A 17,574-nucleotide genomic window follows, 5' to 3' on the forward strand; every position below is an offset into this window, starting at 1 on the left:
GTGTTTGGAGCCACAGAGGGTTTGCAAACTTCAGTTGTCTAATAAAGGCAGCTGCGAGACACTAAAGCACGGCTGGACCCTTACAAGCAACGGTGCATTTAAAAGGTTTTGGGGAAACCTGATTAGATCTACATCTTAACAAAAAAAATTATGTTTCTGTATAATATTCATGGTTTCTATAGCTGTGACTTCATAATAATGATATTAAGAGGTGGATTAATGCAGGTAGGAAACTACTTGAAATTAATATTTCAAAAAGTATAAAATATTTTGAAAAGGTTGAAAGTTTCCCATCGATTGCTGAACAGGCTGAATAGTTTGATATTTGAATGGTTTCTGTAGTTGAAAGTATGCTGAAGTTATGGAGAGCTAAAGTATTGGCTGAAATCAGAAGAATAAAGATTTGAAGAACTAGAAATGCATTTTCTAGTTAGTGTGAATGCTATTTAGCATTCGCACTAACTAGAAAATGCATTTCCTGCAGAAAATGCGTACGAAAATGCGTGCGAGGAAGGTTTTCCTACGTTTTTCACGGAAAATTATGTCTCAGGAGTGTAGGGTTTGAGAATGATGGCAAGTTTAAAACGTTTGGGAGAACTTCAAGCTGTCCTGCACTCTGTTTTGAGATCAAAGCACTCTAAGCCTTAACGAGCTGCTCCATACACACTCATGTTAAAATCTGAAGAAAGCCTCTTTACCAAGCTCCAAACTAAGTTAAATATCTCAAAAAGTGTAAAGGATATGAACAATCTGAATAACAAGTGTTATAGCTGAAGGTCTTGTGATCATTTTAAAGTTGGAATGAAGTCACTAGCTGAAAGTATTTGGAAGGAGAAGCATTTGGCGTAAGGTGTAGGTAAAAGAGGATTTGAAAGTTCCTCCCATTGACTTCCATGTTAAAAAAAGAGTTTAAAAAGCTGAATATTTCAAAAAGTATAAAATATTTTTGAAAAGGTTTCCCATCGATTGCTGAACAGGCTGACTAGTTTGATATTTGAATGGTTTCTGTAACTGAAAGTAAGCTGAAGTTATGGAGAGCCAAAGTATTGGCTGAAATCAGAAGAATAAAGATTTGAAGTACTATAGTGGAATGCTGTAAACAGCATTCACACTAACTAGAAAATGCATTTCCTGCAGAAAATGCGTGTGAATGCTGTGAACATTTGTTGCTGAACTTAGCAGAGAAATGCAGAAAAGTGAAATGATTTGAATCAAATTGTTACAGCTCAAATGCATTGCAATGACTTGAAAGTAAAATGTTAAACTGGAAGAGTAGGAAAAATAGTGAAGAAGCTTCATATTTAAAAGAAAAGGTTTAAAAAAAGGTATAGGCAACAACATGTATAGCCTCAATGTCCTGAAATAGCTGAATAAGTTAGTAGTTGAATAGTTTCTGCAGCTGAAAGTAGGCTGAAGGAGTTACATATCAGATGTAAGCATGGGCGCGGGAAGGGGGGTGCTGAGGGCGCTGCAGAACCCCCTAGCGGCAGGCAGGCGGTGCGGAGCTCCCCTGTCTGAATTATTATTTGATGGTTATTGCTGCTCCCGCTGTGCATAATCTGTGTAATATGGAACCAATACATTCCACATTGTTGGTAAAATAACATTTTACATCTTTGTAGTGTGTGTGCTCGCCTGGGCTGCCCCGAATGTTTTTTCTGTAGCCCCGGCAATTCTCCCTCAATAATATAATACATTAACCGTGCTTTACGTGAACCTTATCAAGACACTAGAGAGGACGGCAGAACTGTAATTTCCCGTGTTCAGTGAATGCAACAGAGGCAAGACACCAGACCAACCAGAGAGTTGCATGGAAATAAAAGTGTGCTTGTGTCATTCAAGCTTGGCTCTCTGTGTGTGTGTGTGTGTGTGTGTGTGTGTGTGTGTGTGTGTGTGTGTGTGGAAATAGCGCATTTAGTGAGAGAGAGAGAGCGAGCGAGCGAGCGAGCGAGCGAGCGAGAGAGAGAGAGAGAGAGAGAGAGAGAGAGAGAGACCGGTGCCAGCAGCAGGGACCGTGTTGTTAGCATCTGGTTAGCTAGCTGCACTAACGGACATAAGGAGCTGTTTCCACAACAAGCTGGAGGAGAGCTCTCCTCTCAGACTGAGAGGCTCAGTGAGCTAAAGGACTCTGAGTGTTTAGATAGTTAACTTTAGTCTAAGTTATCTCAGTGGGTCTCAAACGGTTTGGTCACAAATTATTCAAAAGATTATTTCCGCGGCACACCTTCATATGATCATTATAGTTATAAAAAATAAGAGAATAAAGGAAAAACAGTTATGAAATACTATATGGCAGTAAAACAAGAATACAGTTTGAAAGGGGAGTGATTTGTAAAATATCCATAAAGAAAAAGAACATCTGCTTACAGTTGTGTTTCATCTGGGTGTTGAGAGATGTATCCATAGATCTCTTAATGTTGCTCTCAAAGTGCACCAGATTGATGCTTTTAACTTCAATATTTTAAAAAAAATGTCCCGGGGGAGCAACCCCCCGGACTCCCCTAGAGGAGGTGAGGTCCGCTCCCCACTCGTAAAAAAATAGCACTTTACCCCTGCCTATATGCCGGGAGCTGATTATCGAGCCTTCACTGTAGCAGTCGCGGGTTTACTGTGTGTTTGCGTGTGGGGAGTGTTGCAGTAGAACATTCCACTGTAGCGCCCCTGGTGCTTGCGCTTTTGCGTGTGCTCTATAGTGCCCGTAATAGTGTCCACTGGAGTCCAGCACCTCAGCACCCCCACTCAAAATACCTTCCTGCACCTCTGGATGTAAGTAGTAGTGAATGAATGTGTATTAAGAAGATAACATATAGTAAAAAGGCTTGGGGAGGCTGTAGCTCAGTGGACAGTGTGCTGGACTTCGAATCAGGGGGTAGCAAGTTAGAGTCCCACTGCAGTCAACATGTTGTTGTGTCCCCACATTGATCCTGTGGGGATTGTCCACAGTACTGAATAAGTTGCTTTGGATAAAAGCGTCTTATTTATTTAAATTACATCTAATAATAATAATAAAAAGCAGCAGAATATTTTGACTGCAAACTTTTTGACGAAAACCATATGTCACCAATAATGTATAAAATATGTGGAACCTGTTGAAGTCAGTATGAAGTCTCCATCCGACAGAAAAGAATGAGACAGTCTGTTAAAGTCCAGTCTGTCAGTGTTTGTTTCTATGCTGAGCACCTACTCATAACACCTGTGTGAGCCCAGAGATCAAAGCTTTCAATCTGCCCAGCAACACCATGGTTACCAGCTGCAGCACTGAGTGCCATTAAGAATGCATTGAGGATCATATCTGACTATGGTTCCTATAAAAAAATTACCAGACCGTGAGCATCAGGGAACCCCAATGAACTGATATATGGTTTTTTTGGGGTTTTGTGTGTAAAATGTGGAGACGGGAGCAGTTTGTCTAAAGTGTACTTCTCTCTGTTCTGAAGAAAGATCCGGAAATTGTTTACATTGGAGTCTATTTGGAGCTAGGTGGCCTTTTTGACAAGTTGTTGTCTCTTCATGCCCTCAAGAGGCATTTTGTTTAATGTTCTTTCTTAATTTCTTTTTTTTTCAACCTAGTTGAAGTTTTCCTAAGTTTTTCACGGAAAATTATGTCTCAGGAGTGTAGGGTTTGGGAATTATGGCAAGTTTAAAACGTTTTTTTGGGCGAATTTCAAGCTGTCCTCCACTCTGTTTTGATATCAAAGCACTCTAAGCCTTAACGAGCTGCTCAATACACACTCATGTTAAAATCTGAAGAAAGCCTCTTTACCATGCTCCAAACTAAGTTAAATATCTCAAAAAGTGTAAAAGATATGAAAAATCTGAACAAGAAGTTTCTATAGCTGAAGGTCTTGTGATCATTTTAAAGTTGGGATGAAGTCTCTAGCTGAAAGTATGTGGAAGGAGAAGAATTTGGCGCAAAGTTTAGGTAAAAGAGGATTTGAAGGTTCCTCCCATTGACTTCCATGTTAAAAAAAGAGTTTAAAAAGCTGAATATTTCAAAAAGTATTAAATATTTTGAAAAAGTTGAAAGTTTCCCATCGATTGCTGAAAAGGCTGAATAGTTTAATATGTGAATGGTTTCTGTAGCTTAAATTAGGCTGAAGTTATGGAGTGCCAAAGTATTGCCAGAAATAAGATGAAGGGGAAGAATACAAATTCAAAGAACTATAGTGGAATGCTATAAATAGCATTCACACTAATTACGAAGTGTGAAACACTTTAACAAAACTTGAGACAAATTAAAATGTTATAAAACAAAATTACATTTTATAAAAAATTACATGAAATTGTTATGCGATAATATAAATAATATGTATAATATAATAGATAGACAAACTCAGAAGATTGCTAACAAACATCAGGTAGGATTTTCTGTGAAATGGCAAGATGGGTGGGAAGGGGGAGGGATGGGGTGGCATGGGAAAAGGATTCCCTATATATTTTTATTTATTTATTCGTCTTTTCTTTGTCTTTTTGTATTATTGTCTATATTATCTATATCAGTGGTTCCCAAAGTGTGGGGCGCGCGCAAGCGAGAGAGAGAGAGCGCACCGGTACCGGAGATCGTTGTTGTTAGGTTCTGGTGCTAGCGTGCTACGCTAACGGATAAAAGGAGTTTTTTCAACAACTAAGTGGAGGAGAGTCCTCTCCTGTCAGACTGAGAGGCTCAGTGAGCTAAAGGACTCTCAGTGTTATCTCAGTGGGTCTCAAACGTTTTGGTCACCATTAATGTAAACAATTATTTCCGAGGTGCACGGTTATATGATCATTATAGTTATACAAAAATAAGAGAATAAATTAAAAACAGGTATGAAATACTATATGACATTCAAAAAAGAATAAAGTTTAAAAGGGAGTGATTTGTAAAATATCCATAAAGAAAAAGTAAATCTGTTTACAGTTCTGTTTCATCTGGGTGTTGAGAGATGTATCCATAGATCTCTTCATTTTGCTCTCAAAGTGCACCAGATTGATGCTTTCAACTTATTAACAATATTTAAAAATAAATCTTCCCGGGGGAGCTTGCCCCCGGACCCCCCTATGTGAGGTCCACACACCACCTATAAAAAAATAGCACTTTACCCCTGCTTACACCTATATGCCGTGAGCTGATGATCGAGCCTTCATTGTAACAGTCGCGGGTACACTGTGTGTGCGTGGGGAGTGTTGCAGTTGAAAATTCCACTGTAGCGACCGGTACATTAACGGGAAACCCTAAATGTTTGAGCACCCTCAACGTCAAGCTACCCCACAGCAATCTCTGGCGCCGCCATTGAGCCTGACTTGTGTTGAGGGGGCCCGACTTTTTTTTTTCTCCAAAGGGGGGTCCTGACAGAAAAAGTTTGGGAACCACTGGTCTATATCATTTGTATCTGTGTATATAAGTCCCCTTGTGAGGGCAAACAAAAAAAAACAATAAAAAGTTGGCCACAAAAAAAAAAGAAAATTACATTTTATGAAACAAAATGACATTAGTGAAACACATTTACAAGAACTGAGACCAATTTACAAGTCCCGAAACACTTTAACATTTCCCAAAACACTGTGTGTGTGTGTGTGTGTGTGTGTGTGTGTGTGTGTGTGTGTGTGTGTGTGTGTGTGTGTGTGTGTGTGTGTGTGTGCGTGCGTGCGTGCGTGCGTGCGTGCGTGTGTCTGCTTTGATAATATGTTAAATGAACACATCTGTGTCTCCCCATGTTGAGATAAGATAACATAAGACCTTTATTCAAATATGTAAAATACATATTTATTCACAATGTTCTTATTGCATATGCCATATCTCTAAAGTGAAAACTAAATATCACAATATATTTGACCAAAAACGTAATAACTATCATGTGTTTATTTTCCCTTTTTATTATCTTAAGGGCACCTATCATGCAAAATCCACTTGTTGATGTCTTTTATACATCAACAAGTGTCCCCGGTGTGTCGGGGAACTCACACAGCGTCAGGAAATAAAACCCACTTTAACATTTCCCAAAACAGTGTGTGTGTGTGTGTGTGTGTGTGTGTGTGTGTGTGTGTGTGTGTGTGTGTGTGTGTGTGTGTGTGTGTGTGTGTGTGTGTGTGTGTGTGTGTGTGTGTGTGTGTGTGTGTGTGTGTGTGTGTGTGTGTGTGTGTGTGTGTGTGTGGTGTGTGTGTGTATGGGTGTGTGTGTGTGTGGTGTGTGTGGTGTGTGTGTGTATGGGTGTGTGTGTGTGTGTGTGTGTGTGTGTGTGTGTGTGTGTGTGGTGTGTGTGTGTGTGTGTGTGTGTGTGTATGGGTGTGGGGGTGTGTGTGTGTGTGTGTTGAGGTATGTGCTGTTAAAACGAAGCAGCTCGGTAAAGTATATCGTGCTGAGCAAAACCGTGTCACTTGGCCCAGGTGGTTTCCACAGAACGGACAAAACATGTTTAACGACCATAAACACACTCGTGCCGTCCATAGGTACCGGCGGTCTATCCGCCAAAACAAACTTAAGTTTGTGTCAATCACTTGCAAATCACTTCTGGTATGATGGACGTTCCCTTTCCGGTTTGATTCTCTAGATTGTTAAAGTGTTTCGGGACTTGTGAATTTGTCTCAGTTCTCAAAAAAGTGTTTTTATAAAATGTAATTTTGTTTTTATAAAATGTAATTTTGTTTTACATTTTTTAAATTTGTCTCAAGCTTTGTTAAAGTGTTTCTCACTTTGTAATTCTCGTTTGCACTTCTCAGCTACCGTACAGAAGACTCTGGCCACCTCACCATCCTCATCGACTTCAGCGCAGCCTTCAACACAATCAATCATTTCATCCTCCTCTCATGCCGGCATAGCTGGCATTGCACCTCATATCTCCTGGACAGCAATCATTCCCTCTTCCGTCCTCGGTCCCCTCCTTTTTATCTTGTATATCTTTCCCCTCGGACATAGCCTTCACAAACATGGCATCTATTTCCACTGCTATACCGATGATACTCGACTCTTCCTCTCCCCCAGATCCATCACACCCACCACCCACTCCACCCTCACCGCCTGCCTTACAGACCTTAAATTATGGAAGCAACCCGATTTACTCAAAATCAACTGGGATGAATCAGATATACTTGTCATCGAACCAAACTCAATCACCTGCTCTGCCCAGTCACTCTCGTATTGTATTATCGTATCGTATTCTCTCTCTTCTTCATGCCGCACGCCAACCACCTCACCAAAACTGCTTTTTTATATCTTAAGAACATTGCCCAGCTCCGACCTTCTCTCTCTTCTACTTCTGCTGAAACCCTCATCCATGCTCTCATCACTTCCAGACTTGAATACTGCAATAGCATTCTCTACGGTTAACCAAACTAAATCATCAATAAACTCCAGTATGTGCCTCCAGCCGCTGCCGAGACCACATCACTCCGGTTCTTCACACCTCCACTGGCTCCAGATTAAATACAGGATAGACTTCAAAATACTAATCATCACCCCTCCCTATCTCTCTGACCTCCTCCATCATGATAACCCCACCCGTTGCCTCAGGTTCGGAGATGCAAACATCTTAACCTGTTAACCGGTTAAGCCCCAAGCCTATTTTTCAGGCCTCAGGCTCGAAAATGATGTGCCCAGAATGAATGGCTATATTTTCACTTCTAAAAGCGGTATGTGAATAATTGTTTTTTTTAAAGCAAGGATACATCTGTGAGTTGGCTGTAGAAGCGTCAGAATATCGATGTTGCTGTGTCAGAGTAAATTCAGATGGAACATAGTAAAAAAAACTTAAATTATAATCTCCGCCTAAAAAAAACCATTACTTATAGTGAAAATCACCCTTGAATGATGGGATAGTAGACAAACAACTTAAAGGTAGGTTATGTAAGTTTGAGAAACCGGCTCGGGATAGCTAGAATTTGAAAATACACGACCGGAGAAAATCTACCACTTCCTTACAGAGTCCCTCCTCCAACACACATGAACGCACACATGACCAATGAGGGCACGAGATAAGTTTGTGCACAGATGGAAGGCTGACAGGCAGGTATGCCCTCCAGTTACTTCCTCATCCTCTCCTGTTTTTGGTGTTGCTTCTGGAACAATAACCAATAAAGTGCCGTGGTTTTTTAAACCTTTGAGCATCTCTCCTTGTTTTCCTGTTGTGGCCAACGGGCCGGTCATAACACTGAAAAACCAACTACGCTCCGTTTATTGCCGATAAAAGTCATGATGGATTATCAGTAATCATTTCAAAGGGACACAGAGACATTGGATTAACCTTCAGCAGCGTTGTTATGCCCTTGAACACAACTTTTGATCACAAAACAGCAACGGTAAGACGTAATTATTGTTGTGGTTTGAAACCGGAGGTTTTTTTCTTGCTCTTTGCTGGCTGCTAGCTCAGTGAGTCGCACAGTGATGAGAATTATACCAATGGAATCTGTGGAAACTCAGCTTTCATATGATATGTAGTTGGTGCGGATAGCATGACGCAAGTTATGTGCTAACGTTAGCATGTTTCGCTAAGTTGTGATTCAGACGCTCCGTGTTGGACTTCTGTTCCGTTTAGGTCAAATGGTTGATAGGGTTAGGGTTAGGGTAAGCGTCTGAATCAGCACTAAGCGAAAGAGAGCTAACGCACTTAGCACATAACTCACGGTAGCAATATTTTATACTTCATGCAATCTGCACAAACGTTATATCATATTAAAGCTAAGATTCCACAGATTCCAATGGTATACGTTTCATCAAAGTGCGTCCAAAACTCGCGGCAGGCAAGTAAAGACAACACACAACTTCACTTTACGGTGCCAAAACGGCAAATACGTCTTACCTTTGCTGTTCTCTGAACAAAAGATGTGTTCAATGGTATTAAAACCCATATATGCGCTGCTGAAGGTTAATCCAATGTCTCTGTGTCACTTTGAAATGATTACTGATAATCCATCATCATATCTATGGGATTAAATGTATTTGTCTATAGAGTGTAAGAGAGCTTCCGGTTTTGGGCAAAGTGCTTCCGTATCACTCTCAATCCTCAATGGGTAATGTTTAGATGGATTTAGGAACTTCTAACGGTTCAATAGAAGTTTCAATCACCCAAATCGACCAATGGGTTCCACAGATATGGCAAATGCACCCAAATGACACCAGAGGTGGGGTTCTTTTTTCTAAACCTCTCTAAAAAGGTCAAATGTCACTTGTTTTGCATCAATCTTGATACAGGGTACTTATTATATGTTATAGTTTGGATTCCTAAAGGTTTTTGTCTACTATCCCATCATTCAAGGGTGGTGTTCACTATAAGCAATGGATTTTTTTGGAAGGAAACTATCATTTTAAAAGTTTTACTACGTTCAATCTGAGATATATACTTCTATATTGATTCTGACTCTTCGACATCCAACTCACAGGTTTATCATTGCTTTGAGAAAAACGATTATTAATGTAACTTTTAGAAGTGAAGATATAGTCATTTGTTCTGGGCATGTCATTTTCGAGCCTGAGACCTGAAAAACAGGCTCAGGGCTTAACAGGTTAAAGACCACCAGGACTAAGGTCCGGACCTGGGGGTGCAGGCAGGTGTACAGGTAGACCTCAAAGGGGACTCGAGCACCTGCCTTTTTAACCACCTGCTGGAGAAGTGCCCATTTTCGATCAATAACATTATCTACATGGATCAAAAAAGAAACCTGTGTCCAATACAACTTATCTGAGGTGAATGTGTTTCTTTTGAGTATTGTGTGCCTTAGTTTTATATTAATGTGAGATAGCAGTGTCTGAACCGACCCCACAGTTTTTGATCAATTACATATTTTTTTATATCCCTTAAAACTGTCACAACTCTTGCCCCCAACGTCATATATATTTTCTGAAAATTATTTTTAATTGAATCTTGTTTTTCCACTAATGTACTGTATGTATGTTTGTTTTATGCTTGTATGGAATGTTTTTTAAAGTGTCTTTGAATAAAGCGCTACATGAATTAAATGTGCTTTGTTTTTTTAAACCTGTACTGTTGTATTTAAAATGTTTTTTGAGTTTTTAAACAATGACAAAGATCTTAGATGAAAAACCTTAATAACTTGAAATACTGAAAGTGTGGTGGTGATGCATTAGGTTTTTTAAATGAGTCCTCACCAGGGACGAGACAGTCTTTGCGGCAGTCGTACAACATCCCAAGGCTGAAAGGCCGTCCGAGCGCCGCCACCTGCATCGTATCGCTGCCTTCCATCGCTTTGAATGGATGGAAAAGGTTGGAGCTTGTTAGTTACTGATAATCTCTTGTTCATCTACACACACACAATGTATTTTTCTTTACACATTTTTACTTAAAAGGACACAAAAATGTAGACAAATAAAACAACATATTGACATCAAACGTTAACAATAATTCTCAAAACGTCTACAGGTTGGCAGTGACACACAACATCTACGAAGAGACAAAGAACGATTATATTTGAAAACAAAATGATAAAAGGATCCACAAAATCTCACAACAATCAAACAAAAGAGACACAAAATAATGTGAGAGATGTAACATCTTTAAATCTTCAAGACATCTTGCATTGCTTATTGTGTATATTTTCATCATCAACATCTACATTTTCCTCAACACACACAAAAACAACCTACTGTATGTTGTATGTCTTTGTGTTTATGTGTATCAATCTGTTTCATACTACAGAGCGAGCTGCATGCTGTTATCTTTGCTGCCCTCTGGTGGCTGCTAACACAAACTGCTCAGGGCGAACTCCATTTGTACAGTCTGACAATTCTTACTTTATTTTCTGAGTCTTACTCAACACCATATTTGGTAAATTGTTTGTGCAGGGAATAGTTCTAAAATGAGGAAATGACTCAGCATGTCATCCCTTCCTGTCCCGTGGTCTCGAGGTCAGTGGCTCTGCCAAGAGGAAAAATTGTAATGGCCAAAAAGAAAAAGTAATTAATTAGTAGGCTATTATTATTAATAAAATTCTTTTTTTCTGAATTTTGAATTTTTTCTCAAATGTTTTCAAAAAAATGAAAGAATTCTGAATTCTGATTATTTTTCTCAAAATTCCAAAACGTATTATCTGTATTGATAACAAATGATTTACAGGATTCAGTTTTTTACCCAGAATTCTAAAGTTTTTTTCTGAATTCTGATTAAGGTGTGGCGCTTTATTTCTAACTCAACAACACCATATATGGTAATCTGTCTGTGCAGGCACGAATTCTTAAACTAAATGACCCATCATTTCCTCACTTCCTGTGAACAACGGTTTTCTAAATGTGTTTGTGATTTTATCCTGAAATAAGGTCTGAGGTTAACACGAGCTGAAGAGATTTTAACGTTTTGTTCTACGACACAAAGTGCGTCATCAACCACTGTATACAGAGAGAGAGCTATAGAAAGTACTTTTGACATAGTATCAAAGTACTAAAGCAAGTTACAATAAACAAGTATTAATATACAATACATAAGTTAAAAAAAGACAAAGTCAGTGCACTCCATGACGTAAGAACAGATCCCAGTTCAGTGTTTTTCTTAAAGAGTAGTCCTACCTTGAGATTTCTTTAAATCAGATTGTGGTTCTAACAGAAGTATTCAGTGTGTTTGAGATTTGTAGGAAACTCACCAGAGATTCTGCTGTTTGTTGAGAAAAACCTGAGATCGTTGATTCTTCTTCAGAGAGACACAGAGAGACTTGTCTCGACTGCAGCCTGGGAGAATCTTTCTCTTTCAGCTGAGGAAGTGACTTTAAAGTGGCTTTATAGAGTGGTGAAGTCCCTCCCTTTCCGGTGGAACTCCATGGGACCATATTTCGGAAAAAGTATTTATTGAAGTCAATGGGGAGAGAAAAGTTATCTTCCGATCCCGTTTGAATTGTGCCATGAATTACACATATGATGTTTGTCAATCTTAACAAATCATTTCCAAGTAAAAAAAGTCACTGTTTGTTGTAAAACTGTGAAGTTACACTTATTTGTGTGTGAAACCGCTCAATGAACTACATCTCTGGTCTCGCACAACACACGTCACCATCACCAGAATGAGGTGAAAAGTATTAAAGGAGGCGGAAATCAGTACACGTCTGGGCATGTTGAGAGCTGCTATTACTCAAAAGGGGAGTTAGTCCGTTCCGTAAGAGCAAGCAGGCGGGACCGGCTGTACAAGGTTTCTGAGTGTTAAACTAGTGTAATGTGTAAAGTCCCAGATACACCGGCCCAAAATCGGCAGTAAATGGGAGTCGGGCCGAACATGAGCGTGGGCACGCCCTATTCGGAGTGGTGTGCGCCGCACCGTCGGGTCTTTTCTGCCGACCTGACGACTTTCCTTGCCGATTCAACATGTTGAATCGGCGTCGGGAACACCACCGGAAGTCGGACAAAGGGATAACACTGATTGGCTGTTCAGCTAGCGAATCAGTGCATGAGAAACGTTAACGGAAGTGAGGGAGGTAAACAAATGATTTAAAATGGAAGATGGAACACACACGGACGGCTATTTCACCTCATCGGTTTATAGAGCTCCTGTTCGTTCATGTTTTCACTGGACGAGAGTGAAAATGGAAAACGCTATTTGTTGTTTGTTTATATCACGGAGTCTGTTCTTCTTCTCTGTCTTCCGGTTGTTGCCTCTTTTGAATGATGAATACACACTACCGCCGCCTGCTGGTAAGGAGAGTTATTGCCACTCACGCATACGCAGTTCATATGTGCTCGGCTCGGATTTGCGGTGTGTTCCAGTGAGCGAAGTCGGCAAATACTGAGGAGAGTCCGGCGATGCAACAGTCGGTGTCTGCGTCGGCGACTTCAACGGTGACTGGCCGGTGTATCTGGGCCTTTACGTTAATGTCAGCTAGCTAACATTAGCTAACAAGGTAAACTACTGTGTTTTGGTTTTAGCAACTAGTTTTCTGTGTACCTTGTCCTTGCCAACACTAATGTTATCCACAGCATACACAGCGATCACGCATTTCTTAACGAGAGAACTAGTTGCTAAAACAAAACACGGAAGTGTACCGTGTTAGCTAATGTTAGCTACCTGACATTAACGTTACACATTACACTCGTTTGACACTCATTCTGAAAGAAAGAGGTGAAATGAGCTAACGTGATGGCTGTCTTGGTGTTGGTGACGTGTATTGTGAGAGACCAGAGATGTAGTTCATGAAGAGGTTTCACACCAAAAAAAAGTGTAACTTCACAGTTTTACGACAATGTTTTTTTTTACTTGCAAAAATGATTTTTTAAGATTGACAAACATCATATGGCACAATTCAAACGGGATCGAAAGATAACTTTTCTCTTGCCATTGACTTCAATACATAATTTTTCCGGAAATAAGGTCCCATGGAGGTACACCGGAAAGGGAGGAGGGACTTCGGCTCTCTATTCAGCTTTGTGTGGTGTGTCCCCCCCCCCCCTGCAGACACTTTTTCCCATTGACTTACATTGGGAAAGAGTGGTCTGTAAATCGTTGGATAATTTTTTTTAAAGTAAATAAACTACCCAGTATGAACGTTTGTATAGCCCTTATTAAAAACATTCGGTCCTCAAGTTGTAAAATGTGCTAATAACATTATTCTGAGAGTTATTTCCCTCGGCATTATGAACGCGCATCTAACCCACGGGACCGCGCCGCCCGGCACGTTCATGTGACATGTTCAGTACTACACGCGTTTTACCCACCTTTACCCATGGATGCACAATAAGAACGAACCCATATGGCCTTACTGCCAGTGAGCCCACGGAGCTGTAATAATGGATATATTGCACATGTTTGCTGTAATTCATCATTTGTCAAATATTATACTACATGGGCTGTATGATGTAAATCTTGTATTAAATAAAGTTAATATTACCGACGTAGATTAATGTCCCTGTAGCTTCTTAGAAGAAGAAGAAGAAGAAGAAGAAGAAGAAGAAGAAGCTTATTGCACTGTATATATATATATATATATATATATGTATGTATATGTAGGTATATATATATGTATATGTATGTATATGTATATATGTGTATATATATATATATATATGTATGGATATATATTTGTATATGTATATATATATATATATATATATATGTATATACATATACATATATATTTACATACATATAAATATACAAATATATATATATATATATATATATATATATATATATATATACGTACATCTACATATATATAAATAATAATGCTGTCAAAATTATCGCGTTAACGGCGGTAATTACTTTTTTGAATTAATTGCGTTAACATATTTAACGCATTTAACGCATGTGCAGAATGGCCCGCCCCATACATCCCACCATTGGCAGGGACAGCCATAGATATATATAAACACTAGATGGCTCATGGGAGATTTTCCAGCGTAGCTGACCGGCCGCCATCTTGCCACAGTCAACAGTTACTCTGATTCGCGTTATGGTAGCTGTTGTAAGGTGAGTGATCTGCACAAAAATACTCTTCACTCGCTGAAATCTTGACTGATTTACAAACGGTTTGGTTTATTATAAACATTATTAGCATGGCTATGATACAGGATGCTTGGACATGTTGAAATTGCAGCTTTTCTTTGTGTATGTGGTTGTATTTATTAGCTGGCTAATAACAAGAGGCTGTGAGTGAGACCTAGTATTACAAAGTTGACCCAGCAACTTTACACCAGTGGGAGAGGCAGAACTGCTCTTTCTTTTCAACATAACTTAAGTTACACATGATTTCTTCCAAGTGGTTTGGCTTGTTAAAAACATCTTACATTATGATACAGGAATTGGCTGGCTTTGTATTTTTGCTAAATTAACAACTCTTGGCTTACAGAGTGGTAACATGAGACCGATTTTTATACATAAAATATAAATGTATTTTAATTTTATAATTTATTTATAATTTATTTTAAATATTAACAATATAATAAAATAAATGGAAATATATACACCGGCAAATATTTAATATAAATACCTTGTGTGTGCGTGTATAGCTATTGCTTTATCTGATTAATGTTATTTTCATATGAAAGTCCATGATTATAAGTATGCAGTATCATAACTACATCTTTGATGTTTATAAAAAAACAAACCGTTTGAAAATTGGTTGAAAATTGAGCAAGCTATGGTTATTTAAATAGTAAACCATAATGTTATGAATGAGAGAACTGCCTGTGGCAAGATGGCGGCCAAGTGGCAACGTCGGTCTCCATTGGCCAGCAGCGCGGGTGAGTCATCTAGTGTTTATATATATATCTATGGGGCCAGGGTATGGCTGGGGTAGGCTACACCCATACCAAGAAATGGCTTAGCCCCACCATGAAAAATTATGTTAAAGCAAGCAAAATAAAGTCCGCCAACTCGCGCAGAGTAAATTGCACAGACAGCAGTTAGTAAGATTGATTTCAGTAGCCACTTGTCTGGAAATACCGAAGACCAGAAACGGTTTTGAAAACTTTTGTCACGTAGTGATCGTCTTCTCAATAGAACATCTTTGATAATGTCTTCTGGCCAATCAGAATCAAGATAACGGCGTGGTGTTGTTGCAGGAAGTCCCACGGAGAATACTTTTGCTGTAGTACAGGGGTGCACATAACTGGTACGCAGGTTATGTGCGTAATCTGAAATGCGTACCGTCACTTGTGTCACAAAGCGCATTTGCGTACCGACGTACTTGTGAAGCTTTTCCAGAAGGCGGTTGGACAACAGAGTCGGTCTCCGTGTGCACAGACAGGCTGCTGTTAACGTCGGTCTGTACAACGGAATTGTGCCAAAACTACGCCAACCGGGTGCGGAGGGAGACTCCCCCCCTTCACTGGAGAACTGCGCTAAAACAGCTGACCACAACGTTCACAATAGGCTTGTTTGAGACGCGTTGCGGCTCGCCTCGAAAGTAGACGAGAATAGCCCATCGCAGCAGGGGGAGGTCTCAAAAAGCTTGCCTGAAGTCGGACAGCTCCGAGTTGGCTTCTTCTTCTTCTTCTTCTTCTTCTTCTTCTTCTTCTTCTTCTTCTTCTTCTTCTTCTTCTTCTTCTTCGCCTTCTTCTTCTTCTTCTCTCGGTTTTTTGACGGATTGCAAACAGCTTTAAGGTGCATATCGCCACCTCCGGAGTCGGCTTGACTCGGTTTGCATTTATAAAGAATGCACACATGTGTTTAATCGTTAATGTCAGATATGTACTAAGTAAATACATTTGTTCCTGCTCAAGATTAGATTCAACTTTATTGTTAGTGCACTGATTACAGGTACTGAGACAACGAAATGCAGTTTAGCTTCCAACCAGGAGTGCAAAAAGCAGTGAAGTGAAAAGTAATTAATTAATTGAATGATGAATAAACAGTGAGGGGTATGAATACACTAGATACACACAGCAGCCTGAGAGCAGTATGAACAGTGTGTATGAATACACTAGATACACACAGCAGCCTGTGAGCAGTATGAACAGTGTGTATGAATACACTAGATACACACAGCAGCCTGTGAGCAGTATGAACAGTGTGTATGAATACACTAGATACACACAGCAGCCTGAGAGCAGTATGAACAGTGTGTATGAATACACTAGATACACACAGCAGCCTGAGAGCAGTATGAACAGTGTGTATGAATACACTAGATACACACAGCAGCCTGAGAGCAGTATGAACAGTGTGTATGAATACACTAGATACACACAGCAGCCTGAGAGCAGTATGAGCAGTGTGTATGAATACACTAGATACACACAGCAGCCTGAGAGCAGTATGAACAGTGTGTATGAATACACTAGATACACACAGCAGCCTGTGAGCAGTATGAGCAGTGTGTATGAATACACTAGATACACACAGCAGCCTGAGAGCAGTATGAACAGTGTGTGTGAATACACTAGATACACACAGCAGCCTGTGAGCAGTATGAACAGTGTGTATGAATACACTAGATACACACAGCAGCCTGTGAGCAGTATGAACAGTGTGTATGAATACACTAGATACACACAGCAGCCTGAGAGCAGTATGAACAGTGTGTATGAATACACTAGATACACGCAGCAGCCTGAGAGCAGTATGAACAGTGTGTATGAATACACTAGATACACACAGCAGCCTGAGAGCAGTATGAACAGTGTGTATGAATACACTAGATACACACAGCAGCCTGTGAGCAGTATGAACAATGTGTATGAATACACTAGATACACACAGCAGCCTGAGAGCAGTATGAACAGTGGGTATGAATACACTAGATACACACAGCAGCCTGAGAGCAGTATGAACAGTGTGTATGAATACACTAGATACACACAGCAGCCTGTGAGCAGTATGAACAGTGTGTATGAATACACTAGATACACGCAGCAGCCTGTGAGCAGTATGAACAGTGTGTATGAATATGCTAAGATATATAAAGTATGAAAACGGTAAGCAGTGCAAGTATAGTATAACATATATAGATATTAATTTCATGATGATAAACATTGAGGAACGATGATGAAAAATGTGAATGGAAGTGGCGACGTAAAACTGACACCAAACAACAACAACTTTTGCCGAGCCAATTGGAGAGTTTCATCAGCAGCACGGGGTAAAACCCACCAATGAGCGCTCAGCTGGAGATACCAGTGAGTCGTTTCCCATCAAGCATTTCTCTTCCGCAGCCCGTGGACAGGAACTG

General features: G+C 39.8%; 1 protein-coding gene across 2 annotated transcripts in view; it reads right to left on the reverse strand.

Moving 5' to 3' along the window:
* The window catches only part of LOC307018645 (uncharacterized protein), a 55,389-nt gene that overhangs the window by 11,047 nt on the left and 26,768 nt on the right, over positions 1 to 17,574 (reverse strand). Inside the window, exons 1-2 of one of the 2 annotated variants that reach the window (XM_079648979.1) lie at positions 11,563 to 11,725; positions 10,079 to 10,174 (exon numbers count right to left, since the gene is read on the reverse strand). In XM_079648979.1, the coding sequence (XP_079505105.1) occupies positions 10,079 to 10,172 (94 nt within the window). In that variant the 5' untranslated portion in view covers positions 10,173 to 10,174; positions 11,563 to 11,725. Of the gene's footprint in view, positions 1 to 10,078; positions 10,175 to 11,562; positions 11,726 to 17,574 lie in introns of those variants that run through there. The other variant, XM_079648980.1, reaches the window with a different exon arrangement.

Source organism: Notothenia rossii, assembly GCF_949606895.1.
Source record: "Notothenia rossii genome assembly, chromosome: 9".
In the NCBI taxonomy this organism is placed as follows: domain Eukaryota; kingdom Metazoa; phylum Chordata; class Actinopteri; order Perciformes; family Nototheniidae; genus Notothenia; species Notothenia rossii.